Below are 23719 nucleotides of genomic sequence, written 5' to 3' on the forward strand. Positions count from 1 at the left end.
AAATTCTTTCAAAGCAGCTTTACAGAAAATCATAACGTTAATGTAATAATTTCTTAATAATTATCTTTATGTGTCTTTATAGTCACATTTTGAAGATTAGAGCTGGCTGATAATATAGTTTACATTTTGCGTTACAAGTGTAATTTAATAAATAACAAGTGCAAATATAATAATGTATGAGCATAAAGTTGGTCTTACTTAAATATCCAACTTTATATAAAGAGCTGGGTGATAATATAGTTAAATTTTGCAACAAAATAAAAAATCAGGCAGTTGATATTTGCTGTATAGTACTGTATATATCTCTTTACGTGAGTGTACTGTATGAATGCAAATGAAGTTGGATACAGTATATATCCAAACATATGTATAGAGCTCTGCGTTTTACCAAGGTATAAACAATCACGCAGCAGAGATTTGCTCTATAGTATATACCGTTTTATGTGAGTGTACTGTATAAATCAATTAAGCAGTTGAGATAAGCTATATACAGCACTCAGGAGTGTATTATTGTATGTATTCAGGGAAAGTTGGATATGTTTATAGTTGTATTTGTGTGTATATATAGTGTTATAGCTGTATAAATAGTTGTTAATTATTAAATTGTTAATTCATTTGTTTTATTCGATTTGTATACTGTTCCAAGAGCATACACAGACTTGACCTAAAGAATGCTTTCACCAAATCTCTCGTTCTTTTTCTGTAAGGTGTGTCTGGCTCCGTCCTCACCTCCTACCTTTCATTTCGTTCTGGTGAATTCTCTCCACCGAATCATCACTAATGTAAGAGCTCCTAGTGTCCTTAGTTCACTTCAGAGAGATAAGATGTCTGATTCACTCCCAGGGTGTCCAAATGTCCTCTGTGTGTCTTCCATCATGTTCTAGTCCCCGCTGGACTGGTGGCCGAAGATCGATACCGTGTACTGTTACTCGGGAGAGCTGCGGCTCATGTTTGCTGAGACTCTGGGGAGAGCGGTGCAGGGCTGCAGCAGTCACGCCCCCCTCCGTATGACCTCGGTGAGATGCCCGCAAAACTTCTCAGATATAAGATAACCTCTAGTGTCCTGCTAGCAGTCTGACATGGGGGAAAGACTCTGGGAATAGAATATTTGTGTACTGCACAGTTTAATGCAGACAGGCTACTATTTTTAGACGTAGTATGTGAAACAGCATACAGTATGCTACAAATGAATGTTCCAAATAGTCCATGACATCACTATGTTGCATAATTAATTCATAGAGTGGCAAGCAGTCATCTCAGAAATGAATATGACAGTTTAGCATTTTTAATTCAGTTTAGGAAAAAAAGATCAAAATCACAGATAAAATATATGTAAATAATACTTATACATTTAAATTTACGAAGTTTATGAACCGTGTATGGTATATAAATTAAGAAATTAAAATAAATACTTCATGAGTACATCATATCTGTCTTCCTCTCAGAGTTTGACGTTGAAAATGAGCAGTCTGAAATTTAAAGAGAAAACCACTGATCTGGACACCAGGAGTCACAAGTATCTGCTTTTGGCTTTGGTGAAACTCATCCATGCAGATCCCAAACTGATGCTACATGTGAGTGGTTCAGCTTTATAAAGATATGTGATACTTATAAAGTTATGCTCTACTGTACTTCTAATGTCACGTGTGTGTTTGTGAATCAGAATCCAGGTAAACAGGGTCTGGAGGTCCACAGCAGCACGGCGGATCTCGTCACAGGACTGGTGCAGCTTGTGTCTCTTGCTAACATGGGAGATATTTCCCAGGAGGCCATGGAGGTGAGATCATTGTATCTCTCTGTTTATCTGGTGCCTCTAGCATGAGTTTAGATAGTCTGTGTGTATGTTTTCAGTCATAATCTGTCTCTGTCTTAGGCTCTTTTGGTCCTGCATCAGTCTGAAAGCATCGAGCTGTGGAACCCAGATGCTCCTATGGAAACTTTCTGGGACATCAGGTAGCTCCTCAGTGGACTCGACTCCAGAGAATAGTTGCTGATAGAAATGAAACTTTGCCCTGTTAATTGTGTATTTGCTGTCGGTCCAGTTCTCAGGTGCTGTTCTTCATATGTAAGAAGCTGTTTGGTCATCAGCTGATCAACAGCACTGAGATTCTGAAGTGGCTGCGAGAGATTCTCATCTGCAGAAACAAATTTCTTCTCAGGAACAAGGTGAGTTGGCCCTCTGCACACAGGGCATTATGGGTAAAATGTTTGCATACCCTTGACTACATCATCTGGATATTTCTAAAAACATCAGTTACATTTCCTTGTTTTTTAATCTTTCACTTTTATGTTTCCTCTTGTTACTGTTGTTATCTGGCTTGTTTTTATATCCTGAACTGGGAAGCACTTGTGCAGTACAAATAAAATTTACATTTTTTTAAATAAAAATTTATATAAATTATTATTATATATTTTATTACAACAACAATAATAATAATAACTTATTATTAATATCACTATTATTATCAATTGTGTGAAGTATACAACTAAACTAAACAGTGTGGGGTACAAATAAAAATTAAATAATGAAAATAATTCATATAAATTAAGAACTTGTGTAGTACAAATGATAACTTATTATTATTATTATTATTATGATTGTTGTTGTTTGCCAAAGTGTGAAGTATATAACCAAACTACACTGTGTGGGATACAAATACAATTTAAATATTAAAATTAATAATAATAATAAATAATATATACTACTACTACTACTAATTATTATTATTATTATTATTGGCAAGGTGAAATGTACAACCAAACTACACTACTATACCTTATCCCACAATGCAGTGTGTTTGACCTGACTTTCCTGTGCAGCAAAAGAGCAAGGATATCAACCAGGAAATGTAAAAAAAAAAATGAAACGGCCAATATTGGCTATATTGACGAATTACATTTTTTTTTTCTTTCTTTTATCTGTTCTTCTCTTACAGGATCGAGCCACAGCAGGCAGCAACATTAAAAATGAAACGGCCAATATTGGCTATATTGACGAATTACATTTTATTTTTCTTTCTTTTATCTGTTCTTCTCTTACAGGATCGAGCCACAGCAGGCAGCAACATTGCCATCTGCCGGCAGCCCCAGACCAAGCTGGAGGTCTGTCTTTACATGTTCCTGTGGAGTCCAGACATGGAGGCAGTTCTGGTGGCTACGTCCTGTTTCCGCTACCTGTGTGAGGAGGCAGACATCCGCTGCAGTGGGGAAGACATTCCTGTGCAGTCCCTTCTGCCAAACTACAACACTTTCATGGAGTTTGCATCTGTTAGTAACATGATGATTGCAGGTTTGTCTGATAGACTAGTTTGAATTTATGGATTCGGACACATACCTCTGTTTTTTTAGATTTGTGAGTGATGTTACAGGTGCCTCTAGAGGGCAGCACAGTTTTTGTGATCTTTCTGATTTTTCTAGGTCGTTCGGCTCTACAGAAGAGAGTAATGGCTTTGCTTCGGAGGATTGAGTTGCCCACCCCGGGAAACACAGAGGTAAGAGGTCACACATTTACACATGTAATGCCATTGTACAGTAGTAGAGTCATTTTGGTTGGTTGACGAATACATTTGCATCTTCCTGGTTGTGTGCCATTGTATTATTTAACAATTGTTTTGAATCTGAGCCTTTTAGCATATGTAAAACTTGATTTGTTTTACAAATAATGTGGTTGAATTTCACAGTCTAGTACTTGTGTGCTGTTTCTGTGGTTTGTTTAAAAAAAAAAATTTTTTTTTGAAGATAACATGGATGACAGAATTTAACAGCTCTGTTTAATCATTTCAGGCCTGGGAGGAGACACATGCTAAATGGGAACATGCAACCAAATTAATTTTAAGCCACCCGAAAACGAAACTAGAAGACAGTCAGGTCAGACACACCTACACCTACACTCTGTACAGCATCTGTACAGGGCCTACAATTAGAAAATAGATTTTTGTCTACATATGGGTGATTCTTCAGTTTAAGGAACATTTCTGTCCATTAGGTTAATTTGTAAAGAAAAAAAAATGCTTTAAAATCATTCTTATATTATTAACGTCCTTATTAATTATTATTAGTTTATAAAATATATAATCATTTTTTCATATATTGCATTATTTTGAATATGTTGTAATATTTTATCTCTTTAAATACCTTTTCCTAATTTGTAGTGTTGAAACGTAACATTTATCACTTTACACTTTTTCTTTTTAGAGAATAGTTGTTTTTCCAAAAATGTGAGTAGTGGTTTTTATTTTTTATTTGAACTAAATCGGTTATTATTGTATTATTTGAGAATTATTCAAAAATTCTGTATAATTCAAACTATCAATTTTATCAACTTAAGTTTAAACACACACACACAAATTTTGGCAACCCACCAAAATAAAAGCTTGCTGATATTAGATTTGAAAATGTTGAAAATTCATATAAAAATAAAAAAGTAGAAAAGAAAAAAAATTAAAAGGTAAATATTAGTATAGTATTTTTTAGTGTACTATAAAATAATTGTGTTTTTATTTAATACTAATTTTTTAATTTAAAAGTCTAATAGTATTATCACACTTTATTTTTTATTTTTACTAAATAAAGTGCAATAATAATAATATTACTATTATAAACTATTTTATTTTTTATAGTTGTTTTTAATGGGTCACACTATGTGCACTGTGAGCACCAAACCAAATCTCCAGGTGCTTTCATGAGAACCAGATTGAAAAACTTATGTGCACTCCCGTGTGTATATATGTATAAAATTCTGCTGTAATAATTACTACAATTATTATATAATTACTAACCGCTATAATAATTTAATTGACCAATAATAAGTTAATTGATCACTGTTAAAACAAACAAAAAAAACATTGAAAAACATGACATGACGAAATGTTGACATGACATGAAAATCCTGTCTCATCCCTTAGGAATGGATCAATATGACAGGCTTCCTGTGTGCGCTGGGTGGAGTGTGTTTGCAGCAGAGGAACACGTCTGCTCTGGCCACATACAGTCCTCCCATGGGCACCCTGAACGATCGCAAGGGCTCCATGGTGTCCATGGCCTCGTGTGAGGGGAACCCAGAGACACCGCTGAATAGATTTCTGGACCGTCTTCTGTCGCTGATGGTGTGCAATCATGAGAAGGGCTACCAGATCCGCACTAACGTCAAAGACCTGGTGGGGCTGGAGCTCTGTCCAGCGCGTTGTTTACGTTTAGGGGAGAAAGCGCACGCATGAACGTAATCTGCGTAATCAGCGTTGTTTACGCTTAGGGGAAAGCGTGCGTATGCATTGTGATACTCTCTAAAATGGCAGAAGACATAACTCGGGGGAGAAGAAATGTTAAATAAATTCTGTTATTTTTGTTTTCTTTGCGCTCAAAAAGTATTCTCGTAGCTTCGCAAAACTGAAGTTGAACCACTGATGTCACATGGACTGATTTACCGATGTCCTTACTACGTTTCTGGACCTGGGAACATTCAGTCGCGTTGCAGTCTATGCAGGGTCTGAGAGCTCTCACATTTCATCAAAAATATTTTAATTTGTGTTCCGAAAATGAACGAAGGTCTTACGGGTTTGGAACGACATGAGGGTGAGTAATTAATTACAGAATTTTCATTTTTAGGTGAACTGTCCCTTTAATTTCTTTAAAAAAAGAAATCTTACTGACCCAAACTTTTATATTTTAATTTATAATTTAATATTTATTATATATATTGTTTATTATAATTTAATTATTTATTATACCTTTTTAAACTATATATTATACTTTTTTAAACTTTAATTTTGTCACACTTTATTTTAAGGTTCAATTCGCACTATTATCAAACCATTAACTACGACTTTTGCTTCAATAAACTCTTAATTTGCTGCTTATTAATAGTTAGTAAGGTAGTTGTTAAGTTTAGTTATTGGGCAGGATTAGGGATGTAGAATATGGTCATGCAGAATATGTGCTTTATATGTACTAATAAACAGCCAATATGTTATTAGTGGGCATGCTGATAAGCAACTCGTTAATAGTGAGAGTTAGTCCCTATACTAAATTTATAGTAAATTTTTTTCATTCTTGCAATTTTGACAAAACCTCATCTATGTTACCCTAACTGTTGATTCCTGTGTGCTTAAACCATAAGTATTATGCTTGTTGGTATGTTGGCAGGTATGTGCATATTCTTGGCAACATGGTTCATGCCATCCAGATTAAAACCAAACTGTGCCAGCTGGTAGAGATCATGATGGAGCGCAGAGATGACCTCTCTTTCTGCCAAGAGATGAAGTTCAGGTACAACAACGCTACTGTAGTCCTACTATTTATTTGTTAGTCCGATTATCTGGAATGTTTTATTTCTTCTCTGGAGATGCATCAGATTTGTGTCTCTCTCAGGAATAAGATGGTGGAGTATCTGACAGACTGGGTGATGGGGGCATCCAACCAGGCAGCTGACGAAGATGTCAAATGCCTCACAAGGTAACATTCAGATGGCATTGCTTACTGAACATCCTCCATTGGACTTTTGGTTTGAGAAACTTTGATAACCATTATGTGCAGGACAAATCAAAAATGAAAAACTTTTTTGCTCTGAGCTTTTTGGTTTTGAATGGCAGGGATCTGGATCAGGCCAGTATGGAGGCAGTGGTGTCTCTTCTGGCTGGGCTGCCCCTTCAGCCAGAGGAGGGGGACGGTGTGGAGCTGATGGAGGCCAAATCTCAGCTCTTCCTGAAGTAAGACTCTCATATTCCATATCAAACACTAGGTCTTATAGTGTCCCGTCATGGGGTCTGTACTTCACTCAGCCCCTGTTGTCCTCCACAGGTACTTCACTCTGTTCATGAACCTGCTGAACGACTGCAGTGAAGTGGAGGATGAGGGTCAGCAGGTGGCTGGACGTAAGCGAGGGATGTCCAGGCGGCTGGCGTCGTTAAGGCACTGCACCGTCTTGGCCATGTCCAACCTGCTCAACGCCAATGTGGACAGCGGCCTTATGCACTCTATCGGTGGGAGAATCGAGCCGTAAACCTCTCATCTAACACTTTAAATTCATAAATATTTTATTTTAGTTAAGTTTGTTATTTAAATTTTATTTATGTATTCTTTATTTATTTTACATTTAATTTCATTTATTTTACTCATTAAACCCTTTAAATCAGTCATAAAGCTGTATCTTTAGTTCAAATAATTACTTTTTGTGACAAATCTAACAGCATATATTAATATATGCAATCAGTTCAACACTAGGACAGAATTAAGCTGGAAAATAACACTAATATTGTAACCGCAACACTGTAAATGAACTAAATTGAATCAACATTGAATTGAGATGAATAATACTATAGTCTTCTGTAGAGCTGCTTACATCTGAATTGAACTGGTTTCATAATTGACAAACCTTGCAACATTAACACTGTTATTTTCCTGTTTATTACTGTCAAGCTGCTTTGACACAATCTGTCTTGTATAAAGCACTATATAAATGAAGGTGACTTGACTTTCTCATGCATTTAATCAAAGTTTGCGTGTCTGCCGCTCTCTTGCAGGGCTGGGCTATCATAAGGACCTTCAGACCAGGGCTACGTTCATGGAGGTCCTCACTAAGATCCTGCAGCAGGGGACAGAGTTTGACACACTGGCAGAGACCGCGCTGGCCGATCGCTTTGAGAGGCTTGTGGAACTTGTCACAATGATGGGGGATCAGGGGGAGTTACCTATCGCCATGGCGCTGGCCAATGTGGTCCCTTGTTCACAGTGGGTGGGTACTTTATGCAAATAATCTTTTTTTTTTTTTTTTTACAGTGCAATATGAGTAATTAATTCAGCTATAATTGTGCAACATAATTCAGACAATTGTTTTTCACAATTCTGTATGTTACATATATATAGATATATATATACTGTATATGTATATATATATATATATATTTATACATATATTTATTTTAATACATTTTTTAAAAATTGCTTAACTTTTTACTTCAAAGAATTGTAACCTTGAGAATCTTTCAAACTTGAGAATCTCTTATCGACGTACAATAGTAGAGTCTTTGCAAGTCAAAATCTAACCATCAATGATTATTTGCATACTGATTTGGCAATGGTCTTAGACAGATTCACATATTCATTTTAATTAGTTTTTTTCCCCCTTATCTATTCAATCATCTATATTATTATCATTCTCTTTCTCTATCTCTTTTGATGTTTGAGTTGAACTTTTTTTACTATTTATTTTCTTTCATTTTATCTAGAACAGTTGTTCTCAACCTTTTTGACTTGAAGGCTCCTCATGAACGTTATTTCTGATATTTCTGCTGTAATTATGACAGCTGCTTGTTTTCAAACTTTTTTTTTATGACCAAATACTGGGAGTATTGATATATTAAATTATAAATTAAGCACAATTCATTTTTTGATGGCAAAAGTTTCAAGAAATGTAGGTTCTTCAATATTAACAATACTTTTTGAGGGTTGTGAGGGAAGAAAACTGATTCCATCTTGAGGATTTCATTTTTGTAGCATTTGTATTTAGATTACAGCTAGATTATTTTAATATAGTAACAATAATTTTTTTAATTTAAATACTTTGTCATCCTGCGTCCCCCTTTGAAAGTTTCCTGAGGGCCCCAGTTGAGAACTTCTGACCTAGCAAACACTGTACTTTCACTATTAGCAAGCAGAAAATGCAAAACTATGTTTTTTCTTTTTGTTAAATGATTTTAACTTTTAAAAAAGTATTATTAATAGTATAAAATATAATATATATGTCCATAAAAATTTTAAGTTTAAAGTAATTGACAAGATGACATTAACAATAAATTATATACTAGAATGTATATCGATTGAAATTCACAATGAAAAGAAAAAACATATTATTAAAAGTTGTATATATAGGTCACCAGGTTCAAGTATGGAGTCATTTATTGACTGGATGGAAAAAATATTTTCTATAACAAGTAACAAAATGCTATTCATATGTGGAGATTATAATATAGATCTGATAGCAATAATTCCTGAGTATAGAAGTAATAAATTGAATGAGTCATTTATAGAAAGGAATGCGAAGACCGTCTTTCTCTCTGATGTGAGTGAGACAGAGATTAAAACTATTAATAAATGCAAAAATAAAACATCTACTGATTGTTATGTTATAGATATGACACTAATTAAAAAAGTAATAAATGGTATTTCAAAACCTCTGACGTACATATGCAATGAATCATTTCAGACTGGAATATTTCCAAATAAAATTAAAATTGCAAAAGTAATACCAATGTATAAAAATGGAAACAAGCACATCTTCACAAACTATAGACCTGTCTCTCTGCTACCTCAATTTTCAAAAATTTTAGAGAAATTATTTAACGATAGATTAGAAAAATGTATAGATAAATATGAAATAATAAATGAAAATCAGTATGGTTTTAGAGCAAAGAGGTCAACATCAATGGCCATAATTGAAGCTGTGGAGGAAATAAGAAACACCCTAGACAGAAAAAAATATGCAGTTGGAATATTTATTGATTTAAGGAAAGCCTTTGATACACTCACTCAATCATTCAATCTTACTCAATAAATTGGAAAGATATGGCATTAGGGGAGTGGCTTTGAACTGGATCAAAAGTTATTTAACTGAAAAACAACAGTTTGTGAAGTTGGGCGGGTTTACGTCACCGTGTCTGGGCATTGCTTGTGGGGTCCCCCAAGGATCAGTATTGGGTCCTAAGTTATTTAATTTATACATAAATGACATATTCCATGTATCTAAATTATTGAAACTGATATTATTTGCTGATGATACTAATATATTCTATTCTAGTGATAATTATAATACACTTATAAATATAGTAAATAAAGAATTAGTAAAACTAAAAACATGGATGGATGTTAATAAATTATCTCTGAATTTAAATAAAACTAAAGTAATGATGTTTGGCAATTATAAAGAAAACTCAGAAGTATTAATAAATATAGATGGTGTTGCAATAGAAAAAGTGTCAGAAATTAAATTCTTAGGGATAACTATTGACAGTAAATTAAGCTGGAAAACACACATCAGATACATACAAGGTAAATTATCCAAAAGTATCTATATAATTAATAAAGTTAAATATGCCCTGGAATATAATGCATTATATATATTGTATTGTTCATTAGTTTTGCCCTACTTATCTTATTGTATAGAATTTGGTGCAATAACTATAAAAGTTCACTACATCCCCTCTTCATACTTCAAAAACGTGCAGTTAGAATCATATATAAGGTGGGATATTTTGATCATACAAATATATTATTTCTGCAATCCAGACTATTAAAAGTTTTGATTTAGTTGATGTTTATACTGCACAACTCTTGTATAAAGCCAACAAAAATGAACTACCGGGCAATATTCAAAAGTTCTTTACAGGAAGAGAGGGGGGATATAATCTGAGGGGATGTGGGAATCTTAAAGTCAAGGTGGTGAGAACCACCAGGACAAGTTTGTGTGTGTCTGTGTGTGGTGTCAAACTTTGGAATGGTTTGGGGACACAGCTCAAGCAATTATATATATATATATATATATATATATATATATATATTGCTCGAATTAAACTTAACTTAAAATGAGAACATGCATCATTATTGACCATTACTACTCACCATTTTATTTTGAAAATGTCATAAAAGTTTATTTGCACATTGTAAGCCCAAAGAAGGTAATTTGACTGAAATGTTGCAAATGAAATTGTGATGCAAGTTTGAGGAATGTTTTTTTTTTTCTGAGTTTATCCAGTGCATTTACAAATGATAAGGGTGTGTGAGGCACTATTTTCTTTTTTGAAAAAGTCAAAATCTGTCTATGATTTTACTGTAAACTCGCAGTCTGAGTGTTTATTTTAGTTAGTCTTGTGTTTGGTCTTTTCAGGATGAACTGGCCCGTGTTCTGGTGACTCTCTTTGATTCGAGGCATCTCCTGTATCAGCTCCTGTGGAATATGTTCTCCAAGGAGGTGGAGTTGGCAGATTCCATGCAAACGCTGTTCCGTGGCAACAGCCTGGCCAGTAAAATCATGACGTTCTGTTTTAAGGTACCTCTACGCTTCCCCTGGCATGCACTGAAGTCAAATGATCATTCAAATGATCCAGATTAAGTTTAGCTGTGAATTTCCTTCTTGGAAACTAATGGAAACTCCCTCTTTCAGGTATACGGGGCCACGTATCTGCAGAAGCTGTTGGAGCCGTTGCTCAGGGCAGTGATCACGGGTACTGAGTGGCAGATGCTGAGCTTTGAGGTGGATCCCACCAGGTATCTGTCTGACTGAACATTTAAATCAGTGATTCGCAACTGGCATGTTGGTGCAAATTCACCTGTCACTTGATAAAAGCTAAGCAAATTAGGCAGAAGCATCATGGACCGATTGCAAAACATGCCGTCATCCCCAAACCATGAACAAAACTACACAAAGTAAAAGAGAATTTAACCCAGAGTAATTTAAATAGAGGTTCACTTGCAATGAGGATAAACTGATTTGCACCGACCACACTGTGGTTAATAAAGATAAATGTGGTTAACTTGTTGAAATTCAATTAGTATTTAGAAATCAAAATATTTTCCTACTCGACCTGTTCCAGCATATTAATAATTTTGCGTATTATATAGTCCTGTGCAGTTCATTGTGATGTAAATATATTTTAATGTTTGATTTTAAGGACATTTTGTGTACTTTTATGTGATAAACTTTTTTGGTGCTGTGTCTTATATATCCATTAAATACAGCAGACATGCATATGTGATAGTCAGATTTTGGTCTGAGATAATTAAGTTCTTCCTGCAGACTTGAGACTGGTGAGAATTTGGAGGAGAACCAGCGCAATCTGTTACGGATGACCGATCGTTTCTTTCAGGCCATAATCAGCTCATCTGGCGAGTTTCCTCCTCAGCTCCGCAGCGTCTGTCACTGTCTCTTTCAGGTGAGGCTGAAGAAACCTCTGAGGTGATTACTCGGAGCGCAAAATGCCTGAAGGATATTAAACCTATGTGGAGATGGTTTCTGTGTATATCTGTATCCCCATGTGTTATGATATGTGACCCTGGAGCACAAAACCAGTCATAAGGGTCCATTTTTTTTAAATTGAGATTTATACATCACCTGAAAGCTGAATAAATACGTTTTCCATTGATGTATGGTATGGCCGAGATACAACTATTTGAAAATCTGGAATCTGAGGGTGCAAAAAAATACTGAGAAAATCGCCTTTAAAGGTGCAGTAGGAGATCTTGCAAAATGCTAACTTTAGCCTGATAGCACTGAAAGCGAATGTCCCACCCTCCCTGCAATCGCCGTCCAAGGCCACGCCCCCTGAACGCATATATACACTCGTCGCTCACAGACCAGAATACCAGAGACAACATTACTACAATAGGCTACATCAGCGGTTCCCAATTCCAGTCCTCGCACTGGATGTGAAGACGTGTGTGTGTGAGTGTGATGTGTGTGAAGACGCTGCGCAGCGCAAATCCGTGAATGAATGTTCTGAAGTGAAGTAAACTTCAATGGATTTCCCCTGCTCAGAGAGTAGGGAGCAATGAACACTGTGTAGAGATCATGTCGATCGGATGTCGATCGGAACACAGTTCATTCACGTAGCTCACTTCTAACGAGCTGGTTATCTGAATCGGGTGTGTTAACTAAGTGAGACATGCAAAATATGCAGAGCTGGGGCGCGCAAGTGCAGGAATTGGGAACCGCTGGGCTACATCATGTGTCATTCACCGGTGAGAAAACTTTAAAAGTACTACAATACCAGGAAGGAAGATCGAGTTGTTGATGTTTGTCTGCCATTCTCGCTCTGTCTTCACCGCGTGCGTGAACGTGCTGATAACGTATCCTGTCTGCGCGAACAGGGTGTGCAGAGGCATGCTAATACATACCTTGACAGGCAGGAAAGCCAATTAAAATGCTCGGACCGAGCGTTTTGATTGGACGAACATTTCTTGGTCCTACGCCTTCCACAGAATATATAAATACAGATAAATACATTTAGACCACTTAACTTAATGATTGCTATCGTGATGTGAAGAGACTTTCAACCAGCATAACAAAAAATGTTTCTGAAGACAATCACCTATTGCACCTTTAAAGTTGTCCAAATAAAGTTCTTAGCAATGCATATTACTAATCAAAAATTACGTTTTGATATATTTACGGTAGGAAATTTACTAAATATCTTCATGGAACATGATCTTTACTTAATATCCTAATGATTTTTGGCATAAAAGAAAAATCGATAATTTTGACCCATACAATGTTTTTTTGGCTATTTCTAAAAATATACCCAAGCGACTTAAGACGGGTTTTGTGGTCCAGAGTCACATATTACTAATGTCAAATATGCTTCAGTTTTGCTGTGGAGACTGTTGAATTAAACAGTTTAAAGCCCAACATGAAATCAAAATTGACATTCTTAATGCATGTTTCTGGTCTTATTTAAGCACAATTTATCACAAATGAGATGGCCTTTGGAATCTAAATAAATGTTGTAGCTTATTTAAAATGTGATTTTAAATCTGAATTGTGCGGAGGCTGTAGAACTAGTTTCTGTCAGATACATATTTGACATCAGTCCCTGTGTATGTGATGAAAAGGCCACACAGAATCCGCAAACCGTTTTCTGCACTTAAGTTAGTGTAAATAGTTTACAAAAGACTAAAGTGTGATAATTTACAAAAGATTGATTTTATGAATGCTATATAAATTCATTGTAACTGCTACATAAATGAGGCCAGTTGTGCAGGAAAATCTGTGGAATTCTGCCGAATGAATTATAATGGTAAAAAGTTTAAACTACTCTATAGTGCAAAAGTTTGAGGTCAGTTTTATTTATTTTTTTAATTAATACTTCTATTCAGCTAGGATCCATTAAATTGATTAAAAGGGACAGTAAAAAAAAAAATGTTATAAAATACTTTTCCATGCATATTCTTTGCATTCCTAATAGTTAGGAAACGCGCGCGCCCGTGTGTGTGTGTGTTAGCTTGTGCCATGACTTGTTTGTGCTCATTTCTGTTCTGTAGGCTACTTGTCACTCTCTCCTGTCTAAAGCATCTGTCAAAGACAGAAAGGAAGTGAGGAAAGCAGTAAGTGTGAATGGCGGACGTATCTGCTTCCTCTTTTGTGCACTCTGGCCTGCATTACTGTCATTACATTAAATCATGTCTACTAATTTCCTGATTTTTGGCAAGCTGAAGCTGTCACTGAATGTACCTCTTAGAACCAGCTCCGGGAAAAACAACAAACGCTGTAGCTCCGGCCATCATCTTTGCATGAGCCGTCACTCTCAGGACTGAGGGTTGGAAATTATCAGGGCATTGAATGCAGTTGATACGTTGTGTGGTAATGCAATTTGGTAATGAACTTCGCCCCTTTTTGAATGCCAGAATGATTTTACGCTTGACTGTACAACCTGAAATGTTTATTCTGAGTAAAACGCATTTCTCTGTAGTGCCATTTTAAATGCTTCGCTTTTCCCTCTTTTCTTCTCTAACATTCTTAAAGGTCACTGGTGAAGACCTCCGCCATAATTAGACAGTTTAACGGCTTCAAACTGCTTTCCACACTGTAACTCTAAAGCGTCTGGTGCCAATTCATTCAGATAGTTCCCTCACAGAACCTCATGTTATCCGCTTAACCAACAGATATCATATGATCATCTATGCCTTGACTTTAAAATGTTCAGATGTGTTAATGCTATTATGAATTTTGGTTCTGGATTGGAACTGCCCTAATGAAATAGCATCATGTTATCTCATAAAATCCTTTTTTCACATTCCTGTGTATTTCTGTTTTGGTTTCAGGTGGTGAGACAACGTTTCCCACAGAACAGTATTGGAGCAGTAGGTAGTGCCATGTTTCTGCGTTTCGTGAACCCGGCTATAGTCTCTCCCTACGAGGCTGGGATTCTCGACAAAAAGCCTTCACCCAGGATAGAAAGAGGCCTTAAACTCATGTCAAAGGTGAGAGTATTTTGCATAGAGATTAAATGAATACTACTTTTATATAAATTTATGAAAACAGGTTGTACCAGCTTATGTTGTTGCTGGTCCAGAAAGGTCTGCCAGGTCAAAAGCAGGTCCATGATCTGGAAAGCCAACCATCTAGAAGGGTTTAATTAATCAATAAGCCACTTAAATAATAGCAACAATGCCTAAAATCACTGCAGTGCATGGCCATGAGTGTTTTATTACTTTAATAGAAGCATGATGAAAGATAATATATTATAATGTACAATAAAGTTGAAGACCAAACGGAAAGATTTGAGGTTTCCATTTTAAACAGACTTGCATTTCATTTGTCAGATGCTGCAAAGTATTGCCAACCATGTTTTGTTCACGAAAGAGGAGCACATGAGGCCGTTTAATGACTTTGTGAAGGGTAATTTTGATGCAGCCAGAAGGTAAGAAAGCGATTAGTGATCTTCAGGATTTAGATCCTGTCACCAGCTAGTTTAAACTTTGGGTTTCCTTCTAGATTTTTCCTGGACATCGCCTCTGACTGCCCGGCGAGTGACTCTCTCAGCCACAGCCTGTCCTTCGTTAGTGATGGGAATGTTTTGGCCCTGCACAGGCTGCTGTGGAACAACCAAGAGAAAATCGGCCAGTATTTGTCTAGTAACAGGTGAGCAGGTCTGTGAAAGACTTGTGCTATCAAGTCAGTATCAGAGAGACTGTTATTGGAAGTGCAAATGCAGTTTGGGCATGTCTTGAGCTTAGATTCTTGGAATTTTGCTCATTCAAATCTCTATATTTGGTTGGGAACTGATTTGCATTTTTTACTTTCCCTCCTCGACTTGTTTCTCTCTGATCTGATTGACACTATCTTTAAGGGACAGCTGTTTTGTTGTAAAAATAATCATCATCCATTTTCTGTCATGCTTTATATCTGTGCTTCAGGAAAATATTGTAATGTAAGCATACAATTATTGATGATTCTCAAATTCTCAGTGACGTTTCAGTTAATCAGAGAATATTTTTCCAAACTCTTCAGGGATCATAAAGCTGTTGGAAGGAGGCCCTTTGATAAGATGGCCACCCTGCTTGCTTACCTGGGTCCCCCAGAACACAAACCTGTAGCAGATACTCATTGGTCCAGCCTGAATCTCACCAGCTCCAAATTTGAGGAGTTTATGACAAGGTAGAAAATGTTGCACTGTATTTTTTATTTTTTTTTATTCTTCCAGAATACACAGTATTTTTGTCTACTTTTCCAGTAAAAATAAATAAATTAATTAAAAAATCTAAACATTCTTCTTAGCTTGAATTAGTATTTTTCTAACACAGTTTTTCTTATTTTAAGCTGAAACCCCACTTTAACTTTGCAGTTCATAACTGTTTTTCTTTTTCTTTAGACACCAGGTGCATGAGAAAGAAGAGTTTAAAGCGTTGAAGACTCTTAATATCTTTTACCAGGCTGGAACCTCAAAGAACGGAAACCCTGTGTTTTACTATGTAACTCGCAGGTAAGACTTCAAAAAAAGAATTACAAAAGCACACAACATTCTTTTTGTTCAAAGTTTTATTGCTTCTGAAAACAATCAGTTAACTAACAATAGCTTACAGATGCATAGATGTACTTTTGCTGGTTAAAGTATGAAGATTTTACAGCAATAAAAAAAAAAAACTGATTTCCCGTTTCATAATAGTTGTGAATAGTATCAATATTTTAAATATTTTTCTCTAATGTTAAGCAAAAAGCTGTTTGTTACAAGCTGTGTAACATCTACGACAGTTGCATAGAATTTCAGAAAAACTATTACGTCTCTGAAGAATCTCACGTTATTGTCTGCCTTCAAAGCACAAGGGAGGTTGATGGTCACTGTATCATCTTTAGAAAGCTCAGAGCCATGGACACAAGCAGCAGAAGTTTGAAGAAGCTAGTCATGGAGGAAGAGGAGGAACTGCTTACGAGGGCGCTGACAGTTGCATCTTTAGCATTCTGGTTTGTGCTGTTTTTGTTGGTGGTCATAATCCCATTGGAGCTGGTGGAGGAGCTGGCTGAACTGCCGCCGGTTGTAATTTGGTTAGCGCCGTTCCCAGTAATTTTGATGCAGCCAGAAGGTAAGAAAGCGATTAGTGATCTTCAGGATTTAGATCCTGTCACCAGCTAGTTTAAACTTTGGGTTTCCTTCTAGATTTTTCCTGGACATCGCCTCTGACTGCCCGGCGAGTGACTCTCTCAGCCACAGCCTGTCCTTCGTTAGTGATGGGAATGTTTTGGCCCTGCACAGGCTGCTGTGGAACAACCAAGAGAAAATCGGCCAGTATTTGTCTAGTAACAGGTGAGCAGGTCTGTGAAAGACTTGTGCTATCAAGTCAGTATCAGAGAGACTGTTATTGGAAGTGCAAATGCAGTTTGGGCATGTCTTGAGCTTAGATTCTTGGAATTTTGCTCATTCAAATCTCTATATTTGGTTGGGAACTGATTTGCATTTTTTACTTTCCCTCCTCGACTTGTTTCTCTCTGATCTGATTGACACTATCTTTAAGGGACAGCTGTTTTGTTGTAAAAATAATCATCATCCATTTTCTGTCATGCTTTATATCTGTGCTTCAGGAAAATATTGTAATGTAAGCATACAATTATTGATGATTCTCAAATTCTCAGTGACGTTTCAGTTAATCAGAGAATATTTTTCCAAACTCTTCAGGGATCATAAAGCTGTTGGAAGGAGGCCCTTTGATAAGATGGCCACCCTGCTTGCTTACCTGGGTCCCCCAGAACACAAACCTGTAGCAGATACTCATTGGTCCAGCCTGAATCTCACCAGCTCCAAATTTGAGGAGTTTATGACAAGGTAGAAAATGTTGCACTGTATTTTTTTTTTTTTTTTATTCTTCCAGAATACACAGTATTTTTGTCTACTTTTCCAGTAAAAATAAATTAATTAATTAAAAAATCTAAACATTCTTATAAGAGATAAAAGCCTTCTTAGCTTGAATTAGTATTTTTCTAACACAGTTTTTCTTATTTTAAGCTGAAACCCCACTTTAACTTTGCAGTTCATAACTGTTTTTCTTTTTCTTTAGACACCAGGTGCATGAGAAAGAAGAGTTTAAAGCGTTGAAGACTCTTAATATCTTTTACCAGGCTGGAACCTCAAAGAACGGAAACCCTGTGTTTTACTATGTAACTCGCAGGTAAGACTTCAAAAAAAGAATTACAAAAGCACACAACATTCTTTTTGTTCAAAGTTTTATTGCTTCTGAAAACAATCAGTTAACTAACAATAGCTTACAGATGCATAGATGTACTTTTGCTGGTTAAAGTATGAAGATTTTACAGCAATAAAAAAAAAAAACTGATTTCCCGTTTCATAATAGTTGTGAATAGTATCAATATTTTAAATATTTTTCTCTAATGTTAAGCAAAAAGCTGTTTGTTACAAGCTGTGTAACATCTACGACAGTTGCATAGAATTTCAGAAAAACTATTACGTCTCCGAAGAATCTCACGTTATTGTCTGCCTTCAAAGCACAAGGGAGGTTGATGGTCACTGTATCATCTTTAGAAAGCTCAGAGCCATGGACACAAGCAGCAGAAGTTTGAAGAAGCTAGTCATGGAGGAAGAGGAGGAACTGCTTACGAGGGCGCTGACAGTTGCATCTTTAGCATTCTGGTTTGTGCTGTTTTTGTTGGTGGTCATAATCCCATTGGAGCTGGTGGAGGAGCTGGCTGAACTGCCGCCGGTTGTAATTTGGTTAGCGCCGTTCCCATTCTGATTAGCACCGTTGTTATTTTTAGCAGTGCTGTTGGTAGTGGGAGATATAGTAGTAGTGTTTGAACTAAGGGTAACCTGCATACAGCCGAACATCACAACTAGCAGAACCACGCAGAATTCCACTCTTAGAGCCATTTCTCTGGTCTGACAAAAACATAACACAAAAATCATATCAGTATAGAAGTATAACCATTTCTTTTTTTTACTAGCTCCATAATGATGTTTAACACTTACATATCATCAGTTTTTGATCAGTTTTTAAGATAAAAGAATAATATATGTTCAAAGAGGTTGAAAATCATTCCGAATTTAATTTGTGAACACTTTGCATTAGTTCAAAGAAATAATTTAGAGCTGTAAACTTTTCCTGGGTACTCACCAGCGGTGCTCCACCTAAATAATGCTGATGTTTTATCTCTGCAAGCGGTGATGTGCAGTGTCTCTAAACAGATGCAGATGCTTTTAATAATGCCACCAGTGGAAGAAGTCACATGATTCTTCAAAAAGGAGGGTCAGTGATGGAAAGATCATGCTGACAAGATTTCCTTTTGTTTAACAAATTGTTTGTTTGCTTTTCATGAGGTATCATGGTTACAATTGGAAGACTGGCTTGAGTTGCTGTGTTTAAGACAAAAGATTTCCAAATATAGATAAGTCTTATTTTAAATTGTATATGCCTACATAGCTGGGTAATCTGACAAGAGTTTATCACTGTTATTAGTAATGTTCTGTCAGAAGATGATAATGAAAGCATGATGGTGAGAAAAATTAACTGCTTTCCCAGCTGGAAAATTCTGTTAACATCAGCTTAAGCTACGTTTTTGAAACGTGAATACGTGATAGATGGTTTCGAGCTTCTCGTCACTGGTTTAGGTAGTTTAGGTAGTTGCTGTGTTTAAGACAAAAGATTTCCAAATATAGATAAGTCTTATTTTAAATTGTATATGCCTACATAGCTGGGTAATCTGACAAGAGTTTATCACTGTTATTAGTAATGTTCTGTCAGAAGATGATAATGAAAGCATGATGGTGAGAAAAATTAACTGCTTTCCCAGCTGGAAAATTCTGTTTAACATCAGCTTAAGCTACGTTTTTGAAACGTGAATACGTGATAGATGGTTTCGAGCTTCTCGTCACTGGTTTAAGTAGTTGTGAAGATGGCTTACCAGCTGTTTGGGACCTGAAGGAGCTGGTAGACCATCTTGGTCAAGTGTCCCTGCTGGTTTTCAGTAGTTTTTGGAACTTGGCAGGTAGTTTTCTGCTCATTTATTACTTTACATAAAACTGTACATGGTTAAAATCTGTTTTTTAAAATGACATTCAAATGAAATTCATTTTGACCGTGGATGGACAAGTGATACGTTGTAGCCAAGTGGTGAAAGTTTTGCTGGTTACCATCAGTGTTTAATCCCTGCTAATAAATGCCATAGTTGTACCCTTAAGCAGGCAGAACGCATATTTCTTTATTGAATGGCATCACAAAGTAGCTTTGTGTTCTGATGAAAGTCATTATATTTAATTATACTGATTTTATCATTTTTATATTATAGATTTTATTGAACAGTGCAAAGCTTTTGATGAAAAAAGAATGCTTGTTGTTCGTTTTTATTATTGCAGTAGTATTAACAGAATCATGCATTTAACTTGATCATTTTTTAAACAAAATGGATTGTCAGAAGTTAATCTGATTAACATGAAATGCTTCTACACCCATTTCATGTAAACCTGTATGTCCAGTAATCCTGCTTGTTGCTTCGCTTCATCAGTAGATGGAGGTTAGGCCTATAGTGTGAGACTGTTCTGTTTTGGAAGCTATTAAGTTCATTTAATGTTTTATTCATTTGTTAACATGAATTAATAGTTTGATCCAGTTTAGAAGAAAGACCGTGTGACTCGGCTGACCCTCAGAGCCCTTGCATCATGGCCATCAGAAGGAGTGTACAGCAGACTGATGTGTAGAGCGAACCCATACTGCATCTTGAGCTTGTGTTTCGACTGAGGTTGTGATTGGGTCTCTTCACACTCCGTGTACGGAGAGTGGTGGTCCTGCGAGTGGTGAAGAATTTGCCTGTTGTGACTGGGCCTTCTGTAGTTGAATGAGTATTAGAATGGGAAACCTCTGAAGTTGAGGTAAAGAGAAGGCCATTCCTGAAAGACTCCTGTTCCTTGGTGCTTCTAGATACTGTTTGGTCATCCTTGGTATGTAGGAGTGACGTCCCTGACCAGAAGTGTGTGGTGACCACTTGTACATATGGATGGCTTGGCTCCTCGGTTCCAAAGACGTGTGGGGACTGCGTGTAGGTGCCAAAGTGCCAGCTCCCTGTACTGGACAGGTGAGCCTCTCCGCAGGTATGCCAGGTGTGGCAGGGGCAGCCCAACACTCGGGCGGAAGTGTGTTTGGTCCACACCAACAGGTGGCTGATATTGGCAGTTTCTTCACAAGCCCAGGGATTGTCCCCTAGAGTAATGAGCTTCAGACTTTGCAGATGCTCGAATGTCCCTTCACTGACTGTGGTGAAGCGGTTTGCGTGCAGGTAAAACCGAGCCAAACTGTGTAGCCGGTTCATGGACCCCGGCAGAATCTGGACCAGAGAGTTGTGGGATAGATCCACCATCTCCAGGTTTTGGGGCATGTTGGTAGGTACCGTCCAGAACTTGTTATGACTGAGGTTGAGAGCCTTCAGGTTGGAGAGCGTGTTGTTGATAAAGACCACACGTTCCAGCTTATTGACGGACAGGTCCAGAACTCTGAGGTTCCACTGGTATGCTGTGTCATCCTTGTTAAGAACACGCAGACGGTTTCCTGAGACGTTGATTTCCCACAGCGCCCGTGGCAGCGAGGCTGGGAAGTGAAGCAGACGGTTGTAGGAGATGTCCAGGATGCGCAGATGTGTGAAGGAGCTTAGGTGGTGGTCCAGGTCAGATAGCCGATTGTGGGTTAGGTTGAGGGATTGAATGTTTCGCTGCAGGCCCACCGGCATATGCCTAACCCCCCTCTGGGAACAGTCAACTGTCCGATGGCTCTCGCTACAGTAACAAACACTGGGACATTCTGCATGTACGTAAGTACATGTAAACCACAGCCAGAGCAGGCAGGACATCGCTGCACACACGGGCATCTTCATTGTGTTCCTGTAGACAATTGCAAGAGATTTTTTTTTTTTTGCTGAATGCTTGTTTGTTTGTAACATGCTACATGCAGAATGCATCCAAAGTTATTTGTTTTTGTAGTATTGTACTAATGTCATGACTGGTAGTAATTTGTGATTTTTGATGATTATATCGCGTCTGATTACAGAACGTTTAAAGATTACAGTCTGATTACATGAATTGTGTGATGGCAATGACTATATTAATGTAATTTGTGTCTGATTATAATAAGTGATAGAAATCTGATTATAATGCACATGAAAATGAGTGATAACTGATAGTGTGTTGTATAGTAAGTAATGACAATGAGTCTGAGCTTTAGTGAATCTGATTGTATTGAGTGACTGGGTCTGATGAGGTTAAGTCAGATTAATGTGAGTGATGATAAGTTTATTGATTAATGCTATTTGTGTTGGATTGAGTACATAAATCTGATTAATGAGTGATGGCAATGAGTTTTGACTATTTTGAGTAATGCAGTCTGTGTGATTTATAATTGGTGTAAGCAGGCTCATTATAATGAAGATAAAATTTAGTGTCTGACCTTTGTGAGTTCGATTACAGTGTGTCTGATGCCATGTAATTATGGTGAGTCCAAATTTGATTATATTGAGTGACTGATTAGGTCTGATGACAGTAAGTCTGATTATTGCGAATGAAGACAATGAGTCTGACTATACTGAGTAATGCAATTTGTGCCCGATTACAGTGTGTTAATGCAGTCTGATTATACTGACTGAGTCATATTACATGACGTCTGATAACTAAGTGATGGCATATAGTTTATTTTGAGAAATGAAATTTGTGTCTGATTATAATGGGGTCTGCGTGAGTCTGATTACACAGTGTGTCTGATTAGGGATGCGCTGATCCGATATTCATATCGGGTATCGGCTCCGATAGTGCCATTTTTCTCGGATCGGGTATCGATCAGAGAGAACCGATCCAAATCTGAGATTTTTTTCCCCCTTTTTTTTCTCTCCGATTGTTCGAATTATTCTGTTACTTCTGAAATTATACATAGCTTAATGTGAGCTACATATGCATATTTAAGTCCTTACATTAAAGTTCACACAAACTCTTTTCTCCGCTGTGGCTGTCAGTCATTCGTTCAGCCTTTAAACCCTGGTCGCGTTCGGTTACAGCAGTCAGCTCGGTAAAGCTCTCTCCAAGATCATTCTGTGTTCCCATTATACTTGATTTGTAAATACATGTCTATGATTTTGCAAAAAGGACTATATATATATATATATAGTATAGTATTTCAGTCTGGCAAGTAAACAAAAAAATATACTAGCCGATGGCGATTTCAATTGCTAAGGTGTCCGTAGATGGTTGATTTTATAAAAACAGTTCGTGCTGCACTGTATTTGTTTTGTCCTATCGTATCTATCATATGTTGTTGCCTTATTAAAAAATATGCTATACATTTAAAAGAAATGTATTTTAATTTTATAGTATAAACGTGTATATATAAATACATTATTATTTTATAATAATACAAATAGCAATGTGTAACATTTTACCATATTTAGTGCAACACTTTTATTTGTTCCACCCAAAATATTGTTTTTTTCACTAAATGTTTGGATTTCTAAAATTATTGTGCACTGATTTGTCTAGAATAACTTTTGCTGCCGAATTATCCACTAACCTAGTTTATAATTTTTTGTCATAGATTATAAATATACATAGGCCTATATTTTTTCATATTTATTTTATTTTTCTTTATAATGAAGTAGTCTGTATCTAGTAGATTGTGAAAGAATGATTATCAGTTCCACACACAGAGATATATAAATTCTACATTTATTTAAATGAGGGAAAAAAACTTCACTGGTATC

At 36.6% G+C, this 23719-nt stretch overlaps 3 protein-coding genes across 3 annotated transcripts in view; 1 reads left to right on the forward strand and 2 right to left on the reverse strand.

Annotated features, from left to right (window-relative positions):
* Positions 1 to 23719, forward strand: part of nf1b (neurofibromin 1b) — a 60748-nt gene that overhangs the window by 14502 nt on the left and 22527 nt on the right. Inside the window, 24 exon segments of the mRNA XM_016264362.1 lie at positions 708 to 782; positions 885 to 1016; positions 1446 to 1574; positions 1664 to 1777; positions 1874 to 1953; positions 2043 to 2166; positions 3043 to 3289; positions 3418 to 3491; positions 3784 to 3867; positions 4905 to 5181; positions 5973 to 6264; positions 6367 to 6450; positions 6588 to 6704; positions 6796 to 6977; positions 7518 to 7729; positions 10877 to 11038; positions 11153 to 11256; positions 11786 to 11921; positions 14026 to 14088; positions 14806 to 14964; positions 15307 to 15404; positions 15479 to 15625; positions 15995 to 16141; positions 16356 to 16466. Coding sequence (XP_016119848.1) covers positions 708 to 782; positions 885 to 1016; positions 1446 to 1574; positions 1664 to 1777; positions 1874 to 1953; positions 2043 to 2166; positions 3043 to 3289; positions 3418 to 3491; positions 3784 to 3867; positions 4905 to 5181; positions 5973 to 6264; positions 6367 to 6450; positions 6588 to 6704; positions 6796 to 6977; positions 7518 to 7729; positions 10877 to 11038; positions 11153 to 11256; positions 11786 to 11921; positions 14026 to 14088; positions 14806 to 14964; positions 15307 to 15404; positions 15479 to 15625; positions 15995 to 16141; positions 16356 to 16466 — 3350 coding nt within the window.
* Positions 18206 to 19193, reverse strand: LOC107578408 (cell wall integrity and stress response component 1-like). The gene is made up of 2 exons (XM_016264371.1): positions 19105 to 19193; positions 18206 to 18869 (listed from the first exon to the last, which is right to left on the reverse strand). Exon 2 carries the CDS (start codon positions 18858 to 18860, stop codon positions 18498 to 18500), a length of 363 nt encoding a protein of 120 aa, XP_016119857.1. The 5' UTR covers positions 18861 to 18869; positions 19105 to 19193; the 3' UTR covers positions 18206 to 18497.
* Positions 20395 to 23719, reverse strand: part of LOC107578376 (oligodendrocyte-myelin glycoprotein-like) — a 5271-nt gene continuing 1946 nt past the window's right edge. Inside the window, exon 2 of the mRNA XM_016264342.1 lies at positions 20395 to 21857. Within this exon, the coding sequence (XP_016119828.1) occupies positions 20630 to 21857 (1228 nt within the window). The 3' untranslated portion in view covers positions 20395 to 20629. The remainder of the gene's footprint in view (positions 21858 to 23719) is intronic.

This window comes from Sinocyclocheilus grahami, unplaced genomic scaffold (assembly GCF_001515645.1).
Source record: "Sinocyclocheilus grahami isolate Dianchi unplaced genomic scaffold, SAMN03320097.WGS_v1.1 scaffold32.1, whole genome shotgun sequence".
NCBI lineage: Eukaryota > Metazoa > Chordata > Actinopteri > Cypriniformes > Cyprinidae > Sinocyclocheilus > Sinocyclocheilus grahami.